Raw genomic sequence first — 21,663 nt, forward strand, 5'->3', positions numbered from 1 at the left:
TATCTTTCATACAATTAAAATTTAGTAACCAATTTACTACAAATATTATTATAGTTAGTATACCGAGTATTTAAATTATTTATAGTTAGTATACGAGCTCGTGGTTTGACCAAACCCTACACCATTTCAGATGGTACACTAAAACCTAAAATAGAATAGGTAATTACTCTAAAATCAATCTCACTTTTAGTTTTGAGTAAAATATACTCCCTTCGTGCCATAGAAATAGTCCATTTGGTGTTGACATGAGTTTTAATGTACAATTGGTAAAGAGTAAGAAAGAATGAGAAAAGTAGCTGAAATTATATTAGTGAATGATTGACCCACAAATGATAAATTAAGAGAATGAGAAAAAAGTTGTCATAAATGAATATGGACTATATCTGTTGGACAAACAAAAAAGAAAATATAACATGTTTCTATTTCTATAGGATGGAGGGAGTATCTTTAGGTTTACACTAAAACAAAAGTATTTTTAAATTTGTGAGTGATAATATAAAAATTATTCTTTTAAGTTTGAGTTTAGTGTAAATAATTGGAGTAAAATTATTATTTAATATGATATTTACATTAAAATTAGTTGAATTTAGAATAAATAATTAGAGCAAAATCATTATTTAATTGATACTTACGATTTGATTTGAATTTAATATAATTCCATTGACGCTAGAACCATAGGATTATAGGTATTTTGTGGTTTGCCTTGCTGCAATGAGTTTGGCCTAGGTTCGAATTCCACTGATGTCGTGTAGTTGCTTCCATCTCTCAGGTATAAGTATGAGGCCTTGGGAGATAGACTCAGTGGATTAAGATCTCCTTCTTAACGGGCTATTGCGTATTCTAATTTAACTCCCTCACATGACGTTGGGGGAAGGGTATGCAATAGGTATTCTGTGGCAAAATGTGATTTCTATTTATTTAATTCGAAGAAAATGGCAAAATGCAAAGCAAAAGTCTTGCCCTTTTTGGTCGTCACATATTTCAGTCTTTGCTACAGTCGGAGTGGGAAAGCAGCTAAGAAAATTCAAGGAATTGTTCGCATACCGTATTTGACCCGCCTCTTAACAGTGATTGATTCAACTCTTATTTCAACCATTTTTTTTATTCTCTCTCCAATTTCACACTATCCTAATTCCAGTCGTCGACGACGAAGATCCATTCCTTAAACTTCTGGTATATTATTTTTCTTTTCCCCCAATCTCTTCTCTATGTATTTAATTAGTCTTAGTTCCCTTACAAGACTCGATTTTTCTTATTCTATGAAGCCCAATTAAGTCTGAAATTCTGGGTAATTTCCTTTAAAATTTAGCGTTTGTTTGTTATGGCTTTATGGGATTATGAATTGTGGTTGAAGAGTTGAAGCTTATTTGTGTTTACTTTTTTGATTTTCGGTTCTTGTTGAATTTTTGTACTGTTTTAATTGTTGAAGCTTGATTTCGGTTTGAGTAAATACTGTCCCTTTTTGAGCTACGTTCCTATTAGGTTGCTTTTAGTTAGAGTCATAATCCCAAGCCATAAGTACTTAAACTTATATATATGTACTATAAAACATATTAGTGGTTTGTTGTAACTTCTCATTGAGTAGTTATGTTCTGATGATGCTGTTATTTTTGTCTCCAATCATAAGATGAAGCAGTTGGTCTCCCAAAAATCTTGAACCCGTGTATGTCATCGGTTGCTCGGTTGTTGTATTGATGAGAATCTTATCAGGCTCTGGAGCCCTCTCGGCTCTCGTCACTATTCTCGTTTGGCTGCTCCCGTTTGGCTCGTTTGCTCAAAATGATGTCAACTGCCTCAGAGCGATAAAAAGTTCTTTGGAAGACCCGTTGGGAAACTTAGGGACATGGGATTTCAGCAACAACAGTCAAACATCTATCTGTAAGTTCACTGGGATCGAGTGTTGGCATGCTGATGACAACAAGATATTGAATATCAGATTGCCGGACATGGGACTCAAGGGTGGTTTTCCTCAAGGTATTGCCGGTTGCCAGTCCCTAACGGGCCTAGATCTTTCTAGAAACAGCATCAGTGGAAATATTCCAAATGATATCTCAAAGCTAATTGGTTTTATCACTAGTCTTGATCTTTCTTCCAACCAGCTGTCGGGAGAGATTCCTGTGAATCTTGCGAATTGCTCATTCCTGAATATCCTGAGACTCGACAACAACCAGTTCACTGGTCAGATCCCTCTTGAGCTCGGCCAACTCAGCCGGCTCACGACATTTAGCGTGGCAAATAATCGACTGAGTGGACAAGTTCCCTCATTTGCAAATGCCACCGTTACAGCAGAAAACTACGCAAATAATGCTGGACTATGTGGTGGCCCTTTACGTCGTTGCGATGGCAAGAAGAAGGCTAGCCATACTCCTATCATTATTGCGGCAGCCATTGGTGGGTTGACCGTTGCAGCTTTGGCCTTCTTGGTTGCTATGTTCTTTTTGCGCAGAGCTTATAGAAAGAAGAAGGAAGATGACCCTCTGGGCAACAAATGGGCGAGGAGCATCAAGGGCGCAAAACGCTTCAAGGTAAGATAAACTCGGATTTCCTTTTCATAAATTTTATTCCACTCATGTAAATCACTTTGCAATTGTTCATGTTATTAATGTTTCAATTACATTATGGAATGTAAGTAACAGTGTTTTCCTTTCCCGTCTCGTCCTTTTCAGCTTTCGATATTTGAGAATACAGTCACAAAAATGAACCTAGGCGATCTAATGAAGGCCACGAACAACTTCAGCAATGAGAATATAATTGGGTCGAGGCGAACTGGGACAACGTACAAGGCAACACTCGAAGATGGGACATCCTTTATGGTCAAGAGATTGCAGGACACTCAACACTCTGAGAAAGAATTCATGTCCGAGATGGATACATTAGGCAGTATAAAACACCGCAACTTGGTTCCACTTCTAGGTTTTTGTGTTGCTAAGAAGGAGCGCCTCTTGGTCTATACATACATGCCTAATGGAAACCTACATGATAAAATACACTCGAGCGTTGAGGGTGAAGTTATGGATTGGCCCCTGCGGCTGAAAGTCGGGATCAGAGCTGCCAAAGGATTCGCTTGGCTCCACCACAGTTGCAATCCGCGTGTTATCCATAGAAATATCAGCTCGAAATGCATCTTGTTGGATGCGGATTACGAACCAAAGATATCCGATTTCGGACTTGCTAGGCTCATGAATCCAGTCGACACCCATTTGAGCACTTTCGTGAACGGTGAGTTTGGTGACTTGGGTTACGTTGCTCCTGAGTATGCACGGACGCTGGTGGCCACGCCAAAAGGGGACGTCTATAGTTTTGGCGTTGTGCTTCTCGAGCTGGTGACAGGTGAGAGGCCTACACATGTATCTAAAGCCCCGGAAACCTTCAAGGGAAGCCTAGTGGAGTGGATATCCAAGCTCTCTGCGGCCTCCAAGCTCAACGATGCAATTGACACGTCCTTGGTGGGGAAAGGCCACGACAGCGAGCTCTTCCAGTTTCTGAAGGTGGCTTGTAGTTGCGTGCTGCCAGGGCACAAGGAGCGGCCCACCATGTTCGAGGTGTACCAGCTCCTGAGAGCTATTGGGCAGAGGTATGATTTTACTACGGAAGACGATATGTTGATGCTGCAAGATTCAGGGGCTGCTGACAACGTCGTCGAACTCATTGTTGCTCAAGACAAGTAGGAGGAGAAGATCTACGACCAAATCAAAGCCAGAGAGGGGGGGAGTGTCTGTTACATATTGTGTAATTATGTTGTGTTTTAATATATTTTGTGTGCTGATTTAGATCAGTGTTCGTAGATTTCTTGAGTCAAGATGAGATTTTTGGTGCCATTACATAGATGGTATTTTATCTATCTTCGCAACGATGAATATAGCTCGTTGTTAATCATCTTTTTGCATTGCCATTTTATTTGCATTTGTTGGGCGCAGTTTTTTGTTTCTGCTGACAAATTTGTAATGAATATGTACTGTTATTAAAACATAAGAAGGGTGTTTTTAAGAACTAGATGCGCGACTTGCTACTATAGTAGATGAGAGAGTTCCTAGAGGGCCGATATCAAGTCTCCTGGAAGCCCACTTTGCCGAGAATATTGAAACTAAATACTGATGCATCATTGGAGAGTGAATCGGGACAATCGTTTGATGGTGGCGTGATTCGGGATGATACAGGTCAATGCATACATGGATTTGTTGTGAATATCAGGGTATGTTCTATTCTTTTGGCCGAAATTTGGTGTATTTTCCATTGGTTGCAGCTTGCGAAGACACTTGGAATAAGAGGGTTGGAGGTGAACGGCGATAAGTTTGTAGCGTTTGCTACGATGTTGGAAAAATTCGAAGTGTCTGTTAATTGCAAGGTTATAGTGGGAAGGATTTGTAAATTAATCTCAAAGTTTGATTCGACAGTGGTGCGCCATGTGCATCGCGAGGGGAATTTTGCAACAGACTTTTTATCACACCATGCCTACAGCTTTACTCGGGATACATGCTTTGAATCAACCACCATCAGGTCTTAATATTTGGCTCATTTATGATAGATTAGGCAATTTATATTGTTGTTAGTTTATTGTCAAGCCAAGTTTAGCTTGCTTTCCTTATCAAATAAAAAATAAAAAAAAGATACATGGTCCAAGTTGAGAGTAAAAAATCTAGAGCAAATATTTATTACTTTTTTCTTTTTATTTTTATTGGTAAATAAACTTAAATTTATAATTCATATTACAGTGATCTCAAACTCAAGAGCTTTGTTACAAATGGCAATAAGCAAAAATAGGTGTAAAAATATAGAAAAGTCATAAGTAGTACTAGTATTAGATTGTTTTAGCGAATTTGATAAGCGTACATAAAAATTTATCCTAAAATCAAAGGATATTCTCAAGGAATTAAATTAAGTTAGACGTGCAAACATGATAGTTGTAGCAGAAGCAAAACGATATGATATAATCACACTCATTCAAAAAACACAGCCACCAGTTTTCTTAAAATCAATTTATGATTACCGATCTAACTTAATCATTCAAAACACGAAAATAAATGAATTAATTAAATACGACAAAATAACGTTTGCCACCAAAAACCAACCAGTCCATCAACAATCAAAATATCATCACACACTACGTCAGAAACAATCCTTGTTATCCCAACAGCATGTTTAACATACAGTTTTGGGAAGCTAACCTATAAACAATTACTACTTCTCAAAGTTCACTAATAACAACACATATATAATCCCTTTATACCCCAAGAAAGAAAAAAAGGGTAGGGTGTGTTAAAATCGTTTCTACCCGTCTAAACAATCCACTACTTACAGGTATAAGCAAGAAACAAGGCATATATATGAGCATTGAACGGCTAGGCTATTAGATGGTAATCAATGACTCACTATTAAAAATTCCATCTTGGAGATGTATGAACAGCGCTCTGCCTCGGCCTCGGCCTGCGTTTTTGCTGCTGCTCCATGTCGTTCCTTTTCTTCATAATGGACGAAACTGTTGGACTGTAGTAGTCATTGCTCCTTTGAGATGTTGCACCTTGTGAGTACACCTTCCTCCCTTGCATGAGGTTCTGGTGCTTCTCAAGATTTAACCCACGGGCCACTGAGTTTTTTGGGACCGGCCCCCATCTGTTGTAGCTCACACAGCTCTGGCTCCTTCCTATCTGACAGAACCTTCCCTCTTTGGGGCTTGGGTAGTTCCGGCTTTCGGCTGTTTCTGCGGAGTACATGGTGGTTTCTCCTTCACTGCTGTATGCATGTGGCAACTCAACGGGTGAAGAGCTGGACTGGACGTCGCTCTGGGCTCCATTCACGGACCCTGTTGATTCTGCATCTGGAATGGGGCAGGAAGGGGGGCCCTTGTGTGGCTTTTGAAGCAGGAAATCCTTGACATAGTTTTGATCCGACCTCGGTGGCATCGTTTTTCTTGATTGCTTAGGTGATGATGCAGCTTTACTAATCCTTGGAGGGAAGTTGATGTCCAAAAGTTGGATTTGAGTAGTAGGAGTAATAGTGGCATCCTTGTTCCTAACTGGGCTTGAGGTCAGCATTGGGGACTCGTAAATCTCAGGAGTTGGGATACCGGGAGCATGAGTAGCGCCTTGCCGGTCACCACTTGAGGTCTCGTCTTTGACTTCCACAGTGTGGACAGCTGCTGAACTTGGTCCAGGTTGCTGCTCTACTGGTTTGGATGAAGATGGTGTCCCCTCATTCTCACCTTCAGTTGGCTTAAAAACACGCCGCATGGTGAATGATGCACAAGAATGCTCACTTTTCTGGGCAGAGGACATCAATCGGATCAGAGGTAGTTTCGGTTTATTTAGTTCATCAAGGTTCCCCTCCCAGTGCTGATTAAGCCAATGACAGATGACAGGCATAGGAATGCCAAATTGCATCGGGGTGTCTTTCCTCCACGACGACGTTGACGATGACGAAGTTGAAGTGGATTTGGTATTTGGAGAAGTTGCAAGAAGCTTCATAGGATCGCAAACCATAAAGGAGAGATTTCCATGAAAATCAAAACCAGCAGAACCCGGGCTCCATGTCACTCCATCAGTCGATAACTTAATCAGATTGTCAGTAGCTATTACTACCTTCGCTTCACCGACTGTCAACTCCTGTTTATCTGTGTACCCCAAAAGATAAACTATACTTCCCAGCTCCAGATTCGGTTTTGAACAAGTCTTTAAGTAGTGAGGATGCTGCACGGGAGCATTCGATTCACCATCAAAAGTGTCAAAGCCCACCATTGTCAGGTCAAGAACGGAGCTTGTGATAAAGAAGCTGCATTAGACAGGAGGAACATCAATTATTGGTGAAAGCATTGCCTCTTTCTTCCTTTTATTTACCAACATCAGCAAATCAGGGTAAGGTGATAAATCTCAAGAGTTAGATTTGCAAACATAAATTCAAAGGAGACTAATTAAGCAAGGCTTGATGATTAGAATTCCAAACATAGATAAACAAGTAAATCAATTATGTGAACGTGAACATGAATAACAATTCAAGTGTTTGGTGGAACTTATACATTACTACAAAACAGTTGCAAACATGAGGCGTGGCGCCCTAATTCCATCATTTCAAAATCATAATTGTAATTACTCTAGATTTAATATTAACCATGTTGCATCTTAGTCTTATCATCAATTCTATCATTATGAACCCTAATTAAAGTAGATTGGTATAAAAAGTGATGTTCAACATCCAACCACCTATCCACTTTTTGCACAAATTAAGCGAATAGAAATTGGTATAGTAGAAAACTGACCGGTGAGGGAATAAGGAAGCGGAGAGAGCACTGTGGAGGCGGATCTCGGCGGCTTCAGCGGCGGCAACGGAGGGGAGATTGGCGTGGGTGGTGAGCAGCAGATTGCGGTGGATGAGGAAGGCGGTGCCGCCTCCGTGAATTCTGGCCATGGAGGGAGCCTTGCCGGAGAAAATGGCGGCCTTAATTCTCTCCGACTTGGTTCCTCCACCGTTGCAGAAACACCACGAGTCACCTAAAACCCTCATTTTGTTAATTCCTTGAAATTAGCAGCCTCGAAATACAACAAATCTCGGATCGAGCATTGCTCAGTCATCCGTCATCACACACACAAACACTATCCTCAGATGGCTTTGATTTAGCAAGCTGGTGTTGCTGAAAATGGAGATTAAATTATACTACTAGTCCAGTAGTGTGTGTAAAAGAGAATTTGGAAGAAGATTGCGGAGTGGAGTGGGGGTAGAGAGAATTTAGAGCACAACGCAAGCACGGAATAATGGATATGGAATTTCCAGTTAAAGGAAATGTCGGCTCTTGCTATATTTTTAACTCGCACATTTTTAAATTTTACCTCTCATTTAATAGTCTCATAGCCATTCAACTTGTTGAATTTGTCGATTCTTACTGCAATTAGGAGTATCGCGGTTGGCAATAGAGGGACAGATCTTACGGTAATTAGCCTGAGTTCAATATTTTAAAAATTGGACCGGCCGGCAAACCGGCGTCGTTACTGGTTCACTGGTTCAACCGGTTCACTGGTCGAACCATTGGTTGAACCGGAATATATAATAAACACATATATTAAATATTGTTAAGAAATTTAATATTTTTATGTATTAAAATAGATGATGTTTATTAATTTAAAAAAAATTATTTCGTAAAATAATATTAGAATTAAATATGAATTAGGTATTAAGTTTAGATAAATATTCATTGATGTCAATAGCTAGGGTATATAAATTAAGTATGTAATATAAAAAATTTATTTATAGTAAATAATGAATCTTATATGGTACTAATAATAATATAGATGGTAAGTAGAGCATCATTAAAATATAGAGGATGATAATTATTTATATTATAATTAATAATTATATTAAAGAATATAAAATTAAAATGAATTATTAGTTTTTGTAGATAAAAATTTAATGGTTAATGTATAAAAATATTTGATGTTCAAATTGTTCAATGAGCTCATGTGGTGGAGTGGTAGAGGTCTTCTTATGTAGAAGAGAGGTCATGAGTTCAACTCCTACCAACAACAAATTTTAAAAAATTTTAAACAAAACAATACTAAACCGGTTTCCGGTTCACGGTCCGGCCGGCCGGTTCTGCCGGTTCACAGCGGTTCAATGCATTGGTGGTTTAAAGGAGTGAACCGGACCGGACTACCTACCGATTCGCGGTCCGACCGGTTGAACCGGCCGGTCCGGTCCGGTTTTTAAAACATTGCCTGAGTTCGAGTTCTACTACTTTAAGTTCGAATCCCACTAATATCGTATAATTGCTTCCATACAAATGTGAGGTCTTGGGAGATAGGCTTCTGGCAACCAGTCGGTTAGTCCTCCCATTTAGCGGGCTACTACGTATCCTGATTGAACCCCCTCAAATAATGTCGGGACGAAGTGTGGGGGGCGCCAAGCGACGGAATCACCTTTTTTGCTGCAATGAGCGTATAATATGACACAAAAATTGAAATAAAATTGATAAAATAAAATAGAGGAGAAGGATAGTAAAAGTAATGTTGATAGATAGTGGGACATACATTATTATTAATATTTTAATAATGAAATAAGTTGTAAATAACTTAATGTATAAGAATAATAAAAATTAGAATAATTTTCTATAAATAGAAATGTCTGTATTTTTCCGGGATATGTGAAAAAAGAAGGTGCACATATTTTTATGGGATAGAGGGAGTATTTAAGATGAATTTAATTTCTTGTTTGCTACTGTGCTACTATTTGTTTAAAGTATAAATGGATAAAATTATCCTAATAAAATAAATGACATGCATAAAATCCGTGTCATCTACAAATGAGACTATTTTTTGTGCATAGAGGGAATACTGCCATAGTAGTAAGTCTCGACAACCAAAATGTAAGTCGTGATCAAATACTTAAATTGCTAGAAGGAATGAGCTTGAAAACCACATCTAAAAGATGATTATAGTGGTAACTCAACCATACAATTAGGAGATCTCATGGGATTATAATGGTAACCTAACCACAACTAAGATTTGACTTGAAATGATTCTTAGAAACCTCCAAAAGGATAATAGAAAAAGATTCACTTATGCAAGTGAGAATTGAGACACCTTAACATGTGAATCACTTGTGAATCCAAATTGGTGTTTCATGGCCAGTAAATGACACAAACATGATAATTGATGAGTTTGTAAATAATATTTTGTCAATATTATTTTCTCAATATACACAAAAGAGGAATGGTTCAAGGCATAAAGTTCACCAAGCCGCGGTGTTTCTGATAATGTTGGCTATATAAAGTTCAAAGCCCTAAGCTACAGTTCCAAATGCAATATTATTTCGTGGGAATTAAGCAAAAAAGTATGCATTCATGCATGCGTGCATATGTTTCATTATGTTGGTTTTGAGCTCATAGGGCTCATACCATGTGGGGATTATAGGAAACATGAGACACTGGAAAAATATAATGGGGAGCCTCTTGGCTTTCCACCTCTTGTAACCTATATTGCCTTACGTTTTGGTGATGTTGTCTTATTGCCATGATCTTTCATATTTGCATCTCAAGTCTATAAATAGGTGAAAAGTTAGGGATAAGAGAAAGACACACATACAACAAGCATTCTTTATTTTACCGTCTTTTCTATATCATTTTAGGAGTATTGTTGGCTTAATTCCTTGAACTCCATCAAGTTCACCGGTGTCTAGCAGGTATGAGGTGCTTCTACATGCTAGGAAGACGTTTTATCTTTGGGACATAACGTAAATACAAGAGCACTAACCGGGGCGTAATTTTATCTGCGAAAAGAGTGTTAATTAAGATCCGACTTATATTTTGACTTACTTTATTATTTTTGTTGCAATTTTCATTCCACTTATTGTTACGTTCTTCTTTTTCTTTCAATTGTAATAGTTAGAATATCGTATATACATGCCTCCGAGACTTTAATCCCGATATTTATATGAAAAAAGTATTGTAGATGCTTCTAAAGGCAGTATTTACAATCGTTTTTTTGTCACGTGCATAGATGATGAATGTGTTGAACTGTTTCAACACTTTTCTGATCTCTAGCCCAACAAGTAAAATTTGCCGTGGTTGTTGACTTACATCACTTCATTTAAAAAAAATGAATAGATTCAGAAGCACTCCCCATGTCGCATTAAAAATGTAACGTTTTCCTTTTTGGATTATCCTAGTAAAAATGAAACTTTTTAAAAATAAAAACAACACTCTCTCTATTTTTCTCTTTCATACTTTACTCTCTTTTCATTAACTCACAAAACTATACTACATAAAATTTCATGCTGAAAGTCAAATATTTTTTAGTATTTAATAGAACAGAGGAAGTATTTATTTATGTGCCAAAGTATACCTGTGACATCCCTAATACGAAACATGCATTATTTTGCATATTAGCATATTTTATTGTCATTGCATATTAAATTGTCGTTTTAACTCCAAAGATAGTAAGTGTATCATAGAAAATATATTTATTGTTATGACGACTCAATATAATCGAATATATAGATAGTTTTGATTTATAAGAATTGTTAAAATGGATGTGTATATATTATTTTATTATATAAATTAGTATATATATTAGTTATGTAAATGTTTGTGCATGTGTACCATGCAGTACTAATGTACTAGTATTTATGTACGTACATATATATATTAATTAAATAGATAATGATAGTGATCAAAACTAATATAATATAAATAATAATACTAGCTTATCTTGAAATATAAATGTGCTAGTATGCACGTGGTCACTAATTAATAGTGCCACTATTCTTATTTTGGACAAATGTCAAAGAAGGGACTATATAGTATGCATGCTGGTAATATTTATAATTGATATCAGTTGTTTCAAGAAAAGTTTTAATAACCGCCTTTACATGTTTATATATATACGCAGAGATAGTGAGTTTGGAATAGAAAAAAAAAAGGAGAAAGGGAAAAATGAAAAAAAAGAAAGAAAAATACAATAGTAGTTGGAGACATGAGCAAAAATTAGAAGAAGAAATAAGAGTCGTAGATCGCAAAGCAGAATTGGGATTTTAGTTAAATTACTTTATCTTAAGGTATGTATAAATCATACTTTTAATTTTACATATATTATGTGATGGATTGCTATGTGTTAAATTGGAGTAAATATTTGAATTATATTATGTGGGCCTGAAATGGTTATGTGTGGAGTATTTGATATTGATGTTGTGAATGATGGATATGTGATTTGTGCAATGAATATGTTTATCTATAGTATTGAAGTTATTGATGGATTATATGGATATGTAATTGGTGCAATGGATATGTTTGATGTATGGTATTGGAATTATTCGAGTCATGATATTAAAGAGGATATGTGACTGTCTTGCTCTGGATCTAATATACAATGACAAAAGACCTACGGGTCATATACAATGATAATGGACCTACGGGTCAAAGAAAATATGCAAAGAGGGGCCTTCGTGGAAAGGTCAAATAAATAAAAAGGAACCTGCAGGTCGTATACAATGGAAATCCCGGGCAGATACCAGGCTTGTTCAGTCACAGAATATTAAAAGGATCATAGAGGCATATGCATATGAATATTAAATTATTTATGATATTTATTATTTCTGGTGATATATTTTGGTGAAAGAATGTGTTTGATATTTGTGTGTGAATTAAAGGTAAGGTTTATATGCACTGAGTTGTGGCTCATATAAACCACTAATATTTTTCAGGAATAAGATATCAATGATGTGTGGGTTGATGTGAGTTACAGTTATTATAAGGGTCGGCGGCTGACGCGTTTTGGCAACCTTCTCTTCCTCATCATTTTTGCATGTAGATAAATGTGTAGTACATAGAGTGGCGAGAGGGTCCCACTGCTTTTTAGAATGTTTAAAATATGTACTTGATAAATGTTGGTTTTTGAAATTATATAATATGTGCGTTTTATGTACTTGAAGTTTGGTTATTTATTTAATATTTAAAATTTATTTGTAGTAAGTGCATATGTCATAAGGGTTGAGGTGTGAAAGTTTAGGTGGTATGAGAGCGGGGATAGACTCCCGCCGGGACATGTCATTCATGAATATCATATGATGCATTTCGGTTAGAAGTTTCATTTGCATTTCAATCATCATAAACATGTGTCATTGAGGAGAGAAGGGTCAGCCGCCCTGCATCATCAATTAATTATAGAAACATATCATTTACACGTTGCATCATATTGAGATTTTTGGTACATGGACCAATGATGAGGTAAAGAGGTAGAAAATTTAAAGAGCTCGGAAAAGTAGAAGTTGTTGATTTTATGGGGCTAATTTGACTGAGGCTGAGATATAGTTAAAAGTGATAGAACCGGTGTTCAATCATATGAGTTGTATGTCAGAAGAAAGTTTTGATTATAGGGTATCTCTTCTTTGAAGCAATACTTACTCTTGGTGGGAAACAGTCCCACAAGCTATGATACAACCTCTGGTATTCTTGTATTCAGTTCAGACTATTTTTCCAGAGAACTCAATGCTAAATATATGCAAAGAAGTGTATTGTGATAAGAAGCAGAGAATGTTTTGTCTTTAATCAAGGAACTATGTTTGTTGATTATGAGCTGGTATTATTTCAATATATACGGTTTTCTAGAGAACGTGTTGCGAGTTAATTCAATTGAGCTTCCGACGGATATTGATTCTTTTGTTCATACACAAGTATTGATATTATTATGGATATAGTTTGGTTTTCACTTCATCGAATCAAGGTAGCTTGTCAAGTAAAAGAAATGGTAATACAGTCATCGAGACGGGATCGAGTGATATTTTACAGTAATCAATATATTGTTCCAGGTTTTCTTATATTATCTAGATCGGCTTTTTGATTTATTGGAAGTGCAGATTTATCTGGATTTTCACCTTATCAGGAGACATATTTCTCTATTGAGCACTGCATTTATTTTTATTTCTACTTATCAACCATCTTCATTAGAGTTTCAAGAATTTAAGAAACAGTTACAAGAGTTGTCAAACAAGAGATATGTATGACTCAATGATTTACTTTGGAGAGCACCAATATTATTTTTGAAGAAGAAAGATGATACACTGCGACATTATATACACAATTGGAAGTTGAATCGAGTGACAGTGAAGAATAATTATCTATTACTGAGAATAGAAGACTTATTTGATCAATTTCAAGGTATGCAACTGTTTTTGAGTACTGATTTTCGATCAAGATATCATCAGTTGAAGATAGCTAAAGAGAATATTGCAGAGACACCGTTTTGAACTCAGTACGACCATTATGAGTTTTGATTATGCCTTTCAAATAAACTATTGCACCTACAATTATTTATGGTATTGATGAACAAATTCTCTCAACTATTCCTGGATCCGTTAGTGATTATTTCTATTGACTTACTATTATATTCATGAAGTACGGATGAGCATGTTAATCACTTGCAGTCAGTATTACAAGTTCGGCGAGATGAACAAATCTATGTTAAGTTGAGTAAAGATGAGTTTTTGCTAGAACATGTGGTATTGTTGGGACACGTGGTGTCAGGTCATGGAATAGAAGTAGATCTACAAAAGATTGAACTGGATTTCAACTGGAAATATTTCTCGATTATTATTCAATTGATAATGAAGTTAGTACGACAAAATTCTTCTTTTATATGGAGTGAAGCATATCAAAAGAGTTTTAATGAGTGGAAGCATCGGTTGAATATGTCACCTATTTTGGTTATCTCCGCAAGAACACTTATATGGTATTCTAGTATCTTATATAATGACAGAGATCCGCGATTTACTATCTCAGTCTTGATATGGTCTTTTTGTGAGTTTCACCTCAGAAATGAGTCATGCGATTCGAGCAAAAAGGTAAGTTTAGTCCTCATTATATTGAACCGTGAGATATTGTTGAAAGAGTTGGACCATTGGCGTATAGGTTAACATTATCTCAAGAGTTGGCACAAATTCATAATATTTTCTACGTCAGTAGGATTCTGCTTTATCGATCTGATCCTTCACATGTTCTGAAATATTCTGATATACAGATTTCTGAAAATTTGAGTTATATAGAAGAACCTGTCAATATAGTGGACCACCAGATGAAACAATTGTGAAGAAAAGATGAGAAAGAATTATCCACAACTGTTCACTGGTTAGCAATTTCAGTAACTGAGTTAACTTAGAGAGAGATGAATTTTGAGGACAAAATTCTTAAAGAGGGGAAGAGTTTTGACATCCCTATTACGAAACATGCATTATTTTGCATATTAGCATATTTTATTGTCATTGCATATTAAATTGTCGTTTTAACTCCAAAGATAGTAAGTGTATCATAGAAAATATATTTATTGTTATGACGACTCAATATAATCGAATATATAGATAGTTTTGATTTATAAGAATTGTTAAAATGGATGTGTATATATTATTTTATTATATAAATTAGTATATATATTAGTTATGTAAATGTTTGTGCATGTGTACCATGCAGTACTAATGTACTAGTATTTATGTACGTACATATATATATTAATTAAATAGATAATGATAGTGATCAAAACTAATATAATATAAATAATAATACTAGCTTATCTTGAAATATAAATGTGCTAGTATGCACGTGGTCACTAGTTAATAGTGCCACTATTCTTATTTTGGACAAATGTCAAAGAAGGGACTATATAGTATGCATGCTGGTAATATTTATAATTGATATCAGTTGTTTCAAGAAATGTTTTAATAACCGCCTTTGCATGTTTATATATATACGCAGAGATAGTGAGTTTGGAATAGAAAAAAAAAAAAGGAGAAAGGGAAAAATGAAAAAAAAGAAAGAAAAATACAATAGTAGTTGGAGACATGAGCAAAAATTAGAAGAAATAAGAGTCGTAGATCGCAAAGCAGAATTGGGATTTTAGTTAAATTACTTTATCTTAAGGTATGTATAAATCATACTTTTAATTTTACATATATTATGTGATGGATTGCTATGTGTTAAATTGGAGTAAATATTTGAATTATATGATGTGAGCCTGAAATGGTTATGTGTGGAGTATTTGATATTGATGTTGTGAATGATGGATATGTGATTTGTGCAATGAATATGTTTATCTATAGTATTGAAGTTATTGATGGATTATATGGATATGTAATTGGTGCAATGGATATGTTTGATGTATGGTATTGGAATTATTCGAGTCATGAGATTAAAGAGGATATGTGACTGTCTTGCTCTGGATCTGATATACAATGACAAAAGACCTACGGGTCATATACAATGATAATGGACCTACGGGTCAAAGAAAATATGCAAAGAGGGGCCTTCGTGGAAAGGTCAAATCGAAGAGGGGCTTTCGTGGAAAGGTCAAAATGCAAAGAGGGACCTTCGTGGAAAGGTCAAATCAAAGAGGGGCCTTCGTGGAAAGTTCAAATAAATAAAAAGGAACCTGCAGGTCATATACAATGGAAATCCCGGGCAGATACCATGCTTGTTCAGTCACAGAATATTAAAAGGATCATAGAGGCATATGCATATGAATATTAAATTATTTATGATATTTATTATTTCCGGTGATATATTTTGGTGAAAGAATGTGTTTGATATTTGTGTGTGAATTAAAGGTAAGGTTTATATGCACTGAGTTGTGGCTCATATAAACCACTAATATTTTTTAGGAATAAGATATCAATGATGTGTGGGTTGATGTGAGTTACAGTTATTATAAGGGTCGGCGGCTGACGCGTTTTGGCAACCTTCTCCTCCTCATCATTTTTGCATGTAGATAAATGTGTAGTACATAGAGTGGCGAGAGGGTCCTACTACGGTTTAGAATGATTTGAAATATGTACCTGATATAATATGTGGATTTTTATATAGTTGACACGTGGATTATTTATTTGAAAATTTTGAATCTATTTATAGTAAGTGCATAAGTCATAGGAGTTGGGGTGTGACAATACGCTCCATTCAAGTATTGATAAACAATTACAGCCAGTGGCGGAGCCAGAATTTCAGCGGTGGGGGGCCCAAACTACCATTAAAATTTGCTGAGTGCATTTAGTGCTAATGACACGGAAATAACTCGGACGTGATCATTATAAAAAGCCGCACATTAGAACGAATGATGAGAAAATTAATTACTGAATAGATTTTTAGAGTATAGCACCAATTTACTAATAATATGATATATTTACATATTAATTAGATCAAAGAGTTATTCTCTTTTCCAGATTTTTTTTAATAAAGGACATCAATTAAAAATATTATTATATAATATTTTAAAATATTATGGAATCAAAGAATTATTTTCTATTTTTAATTAAAAAAATTATTTTTTATGATTACAATTTAAAATGATTCATACAAAATTACTAGTAAAAAAATCAGAAAAGTCACTAATGAGAAAACCATAAAATATATTTAAGCATAAAATCAATTTTACTAATATTATAAAAGTAAATGAATTACAAGCATAAAATCAGTGTAGGAGTAAATGAGTGTGAGAGAATCAAAAATAATAATTTGAGAAGAAAAGGTAAATGAACTAGTACAAGAATAAAATCAGTTTTACTAATATTATAAATCTATTTAATATGAATATAATGAAACCAAAATAGAAGAAAGAATGAATGCTGCTCCCCGCCGGGAATCGAACTCGTCAACATTACTCACATTGAGCATGAGAGGCTGCCACACAAACCAACTTCGCTAACATATTATATTAGTAAAGTTGTATACATATAATATATATACTAATAAGTTAGGGTTTTTCCCACTAACTTTAAAATCGGCAAATAATATTATGAACTTTATCCCGGATTTATTTTTTCTCACGACTGAAAAGTTCTTCAAATAATATTATGACCAAAATTAACCTTCTTAACAGAATGGCTGTATTGTGGAAACTGAGCCAATTTTGTTGATCATTGCCCATGGGTAATAAAGTATTTGACTAGAAATTTCAAGAACGAAAAACACAATCAAGGTGGCAACGAAATACTAGAAATACACAGAAAAAAAAAAAGTACAAGTAGGATTAAAAACAAGCTCATCAATTCAGGAGGAAAGAGAAGACTAGAAAAGATAAATGAAAGTCCAGACAAGAGCGCATCAATTCGGGTAGCGAAATCTTGTCTAGAAATGCAACAATAAATTGTCATACCCCTAAAATAGAAGCATCCAACAGATTACCGCAGCAAAGCAAAACTTTGACCAGATAATACAAACTACTGGCTGTCAGTGACAGTTCACTCATCATCTTCCTCCTCCTCATCATCGTCGTCATTACCCGCAGCAGCATTCAGTGCATTTAACCTCTCAATCAACTTGTTCTTCCTCTCCTCATAAGTTAGCTTCTTAAGGTTGTACCTGCATAACAAGTGATACAGTTAAAGATGGAAAAATACAGCAAAGACCGTTAACCATGTACCAAATATAGTTGGAAAGAGAATCATATTCATATTTTAGTGGAAAAACAGTTTTTTAGTTATCTCTCAGAATATGGCTGCAGAGTATTAATAGCATAACATAAGTCTTACCTCTTGTGCTCCGTTGGCTGCTTCTTTTCAGATTTCTTAGGCGTAGGGTCAGCACGAATTGCTGCATGAACCTTCTTGTACACCTCTTCAATACTATCTGCCTCAATACCCCTCTTGATGTACGCACTAAAGTGAGACTGATACTTCTCCGGCTCATCTTCAATCAGAGTCTGGATAGACATCAAATAGTTAAATTAGTTTGATCAAAAGAAACATTAAAGCACATGAGAGAAGGCAGATGTAGAAATTTCTAAATTTTCCCTGCACTGGGAAAAGGAAAAGTACATACGTTCATGTAGGAAGTAACATGGCCACCAAAAATGTACTTGCGGTGCACTTCAGCATCAAGCTGCTTGTTGTCCTTGCTAAATCCAGCAAACCGCTTATCACTGTGTGGGACATCGAGTCCACCATCCAGGGCTCCCTGTAACACAACAAATCAAACTCTTGAAGCTCAAGAACTAGACAGTAAACATACAACACAATCTTCTTATATACTAGTAATATAATCTCTCAAGTAATAGCTAAGGAATATATTGCAGACAACAATGAAACATTTACAACTGATCTACCTCACCTAAACAAAGCAAACAGTCATGCACATGTCACTCCATTCTTGAGAAAATTAATATGAAAAACACAATTTCTTGTAGGAGAAAATATTACACAAACAAGTGCCAAACACAATATTGCCTGAAACAATAAACCAGCTTAATACCTTGAGGGCACCAAAAACACGGTTTCCAGTAGTAGTTTTGATAAGACCAACATCTAAAAGGGCACGGAAAGGCCTTCTGCTTTCAGCAGGCTCAACAGAATAATCCTCTCCTGTTGCCTGAAACGACAAAATTGGTATAAGAACTGAATTATATATCATCAAAAAGTAACTTTCTGCAACAATACATGCAAGCAAATAGAATATAAAAAGGTTACCTCCACATTTCCTTCATACTCCTCGTCCAATTCATGGGTCTTCAGAACGCGACGGCTCAAAAGAAGTCCAGTGCAGTAAGCTGTCACATAACAACTTTTCAGATAATTTTTAATACTAAGAGAAAAGATTATTCTAGATTTATACTAACCTGCAGCATAGTTGGTCAGCCCCACTTCTAGGCCATAACGAGGCAGCTCATGTGCATATGCAGCAGCAAGGACATGATCACCAGCAATGCTCGAAGACAAAATCTGGCAAATTATATCCTTATTGGTCTAATAAAGATGTTAAGGCCAATATTACATCACACATGATAAATGATAAGCACAATCCAAACAATTAAGAGAGCTACAATCAGCGGTTGAATGTAAATGGTGAATAAAGTTTAAAGTACTAACAACAAATCTCTAGAGTGGGAAAAATTAAACAATACAGGCATAAGGATACAAATCGCACAACAAAGCGAAACTTTGGAGTGTTGTACTTGTTTTTATCCTGATTGATCATGCGAATCCTTGCCCGATAATCAGTCTTCCCCTCTAAATTGAGAAACATCATGATTAAGTTATATCAAAAGAAAAAAGAACCTTCACATCAGTTGAGAGAAACATATCATTGTTGCTCACCTCTTCTTCTCTTGTACTTAACTTGGAAACGCTTGAAGTACGCCTTTGACTTTTGTGCTTTGACGAAAGCCTAAAGGTAGCAAACACCCATTAGCATAAACAATGACACAACCTAAAACATCAACCAGTATCCAATTCCAGGAGTCCAAGCATATGCCAACACTATAAATAACTGTAAAAGCACAATTGTATTTCATCCTCTAAGCCTTCAAATTACATGGAAAACACTCAGAATTCGAATGCAATACAAATGTCGTGCTCTATTCAAATTCAGTTAAACATAACACTGATTTTCATGTTAACAATATCAATTACTAAACCAAAAAAAGAATTAAAAGCGACGACGGCCTAAAACGAATAATGTCGACAATAACTGATGAAATAATAGGAGTTCATCCCTCAATTAATCAACCCATACAAAAGCATAGATAGTTCTAGTCGAGAACAAGAGCTAATCAAAATCAAATCTTAAACAAGTGCAAGCATCTAAACTAAACTGAAATGACAGCCAACAATAGGGTCTTGACCTAAAACAATCAAGGCGCCTCAGTAACAATGAGTTTGTTCGATACAAAGGCAAAATAGCCTAGATGAAAAGGAATTAGACGGGAATAGCGTTGAGTTCAGCAAAGAGCTTACCATTTTCACCAAACTGCGGTGAGCTCGACAGGAGGGAGAGAGGAAGCAGGAAATACAGAATTACAAATTTAGGTGTCAATCCTGTTTGGTATGTCTACTCATAGAGATTTGACAAATGGAAAATCCTTTCCAACTAGATATACAAACAATGGAAACATTAAATTATATGGAAAGTTTATTCAGATTCTATGTATAATAAATACACTACATATGAAATAATTAATCATCATCATTATTCTATTTATTTAAATAATTAATCATCATCATAATTATTGTAAAATCATTTTATACGTAAATATACAAAAATGGTAGCTTTATAGTAGAACATTATTTGTTTTATTTTATTATGAAACCATGGTGATATTTCATATATTAACTATTATCAGTTAACTTTGATAAGATTAAATTTTTTAATTGAGGATCACTATCACTTTTATTATAGTAGTTTTAATTTTTTATAATTTTAAATTGTTATTTATGGAATTTTTGATTGCATATTGACAGGATAAAATATACTAGTATTAATTTTTAGATCATCTTATTATTATTTAACTATTTTAATAATTTAATACAGCACTCGTATATAATATTCATACAATCATTCTGCAATGAAAATATTAAACAAAAACTACATTATATAATTAATTTAATTTATACAATTCATAATTCTTTATATTTTTAATTTAAAAATATAAATAATTATGAAGTGTATATATTAAACTAAATATGACAAGTTTGAATTCTAACCATTTGGTCCTATTCTAACCATTCATCTATTTTAGCACCAAAAAGATAATATCATAACAAAAAATATTTATGACAAGATAATATTAAAAAAATGTAAGTGCCAATTCTAAAAAAAACAGTAAGTATTTCATAAATATTTGATAGTACTATTTAATAACTTTATCGACACTAAACATGACTGATATAAAATCCACCCTTTCCAACTTAAGATAAAAACTCCACTTTTGATTTACTTTCAGCGCGATCATTCTTTTCTAAGAAGAACACTCCTCCTTCCATTTCATAGTAATAGAGGTATTTTTTTCTGACACGAAAATAAAAAAAGTTGATTTAAGTGAGATAAGTAAAGGAAGAATAAAGTAGAAAAGAGAAAAGATGGAGAGATGAAGAGAGAATAAAGTAAGAGAAAAGAAATGTATTGACTTTTACTAAAGAGTGAACTACATAAATAGTACTTCATCTTTCACTTTCGTACATAATCTTTATTTTATATCGTTTTTATACTTATAAATCACATTTTTGGTACCTGATGCGATTTTCACCCCAAAATGTCCTCTAAACAAATACATTTTCCTATTTGTATCATAGAGGATATTTTGGTCATACACAAAACTAGTACCAAAAGTAATATTATAATATCTTTTCTCATCCTCCTCACTCTTTATACTATTATTATTAATTAATATTAATATTATTATTTTGGTGTTATAAATTAATAATTAATTTATTTTT

At 34.8% G+C, this 21,663-nt stretch overlaps 3 protein-coding genes across 4 annotated transcripts; 1 reads left to right on the forward strand and 2 right to left on the reverse strand.

The window, feature by feature from the left end:
• The first annotated feature begins 1,026 nt into the window (after positions 1-1,026).
• LOC125222484 (probably inactive leucine-rich repeat receptor-like protein kinase At5g48380) lies at positions 1,027-3,876 on the forward strand. 2 transcript variants are annotated; one of them, XM_048125125.1, is made up of 3 exons: positions 1,027-1,173; positions 1,628-2,525; positions 2,667-3,876. In XM_048125125.1, the coding sequence occupies exons 2-3, from the start codon at positions 1,695-1,697 to the stop codon at positions 3,666-3,668; spliced, it is 1,833 nt and encodes a 610-aa protein (XP_047981082.1). In that variant the 5' UTR covers positions 1,027-1,173; positions 1,628-1,694; the 3' UTR covers positions 3,669-3,876. The 2 variants fall into 2 exon arrangements, with proteins under 2 accessions (XP_047981082.1, XP_047981083.1); XM_048125126.1 differs by lacking the exon at positions 1,027-1,173 and adding an exon at positions 1,190-1,288.
• Positions 3,877-5,106: 1,230 nt separating this feature from the next.
• On the reverse strand, positions 5,107-7,742 carry LOC125218397. The gene is made up of 2 exons (XM_048120055.1): positions 7,250-7,742; positions 5,107-6,765 (listed from the first exon to the last, which is right to left on the reverse strand). The coding sequence occupies exons 1-2, from the start codon at positions 7,492-7,494 to the stop codon at positions 5,373-5,375; spliced, it is 1,638 nt and encodes a 545-aa protein (XP_047976012.1). The 5' UTR covers positions 7,495-7,742; the 3' UTR covers positions 5,107-5,372.
• A 9,720-nt stretch (positions 7,743-17,462) lies between these two features.
• On the reverse strand, positions 17,463-20,313 carry LOC125218754 (60S ribosomal protein L5-like). Its single transcript, XM_048120495.1, has 9 exons — positions 20,185-20,313; positions 19,546-19,615; positions 19,367-19,458; positions 19,068-19,194; positions 18,919-18,998; positions 18,704-18,820; positions 18,275-18,409; positions 17,986-18,155; positions 17,463-17,815 (listed from the first exon to the last, which is right to left on the reverse strand). The coding sequence occupies exons 1-9, from the start codon at positions 20,185-20,187 to the stop codon at positions 17,695-17,697; spliced, it is 915 nt and encodes a 304-aa protein (XP_047976452.1). The 5' UTR covers positions 20,188-20,313; the 3' UTR covers positions 17,463-17,694.
• Between the last annotated feature and the right edge of the window lie 1,350 nt (positions 20,314-21,663).

Source organism: Salvia hispanica, chromosome 4 (assembly GCF_023119035.1).
Source record: "Salvia hispanica cultivar TCC Black 2014 chromosome 4, UniMelb_Shisp_WGS_1.0, whole genome shotgun sequence".
Lineage (NCBI taxonomy): Eukaryota > Viridiplantae > Streptophyta > Magnoliopsida > Lamiales > Lamiaceae > Salvia > Salvia hispanica.

Coding starts and splice junctions, on each gene's coding strand:
- LOC125222484 (XM_048125125.1), top strand. CDS start 1,695: ATGAGAATCTTATCAGGCTCTGGAGCCCTCTCGGCTCTCGTCACTATT. Junction 2,526..2,666: donor AGGGCGCAAAACGCTTCAAG/GTAAGATAAACT, acceptor CGTCCTTTTCAG/CTTTCGATATTTGAGAATAC.
- LOC125218397 (XM_048120055.1), bottom strand. CDS start 7,494: ATGAGGGTTTTAGGTGACTCGTGGTGTTTCTGCAACGGTGGAGGAACC. Junction 6,766..7,249: donor GCTTCCTTATTCCCTCACCG/GTCAGTTTTCTA, acceptor TGTCTAATGCAG/CTTCTTTATCACAAGCTCCG.
- LOC125218754 (XM_048120495.1), bottom strand. Junction 18,999..19,067: donor GCTGACCAACTATGCTGCAG/GTTAGTATAAAT, acceptor GTTATGTGACAG/CTTACTGCACTGGACTTCTT. Junction 17,816..17,985: donor CAGCCAACGGAGCACAAGAG/GTAAGACTTATG, acceptor CTTGTTATGCAG/GTACAACCTTAAGAAGCTAA.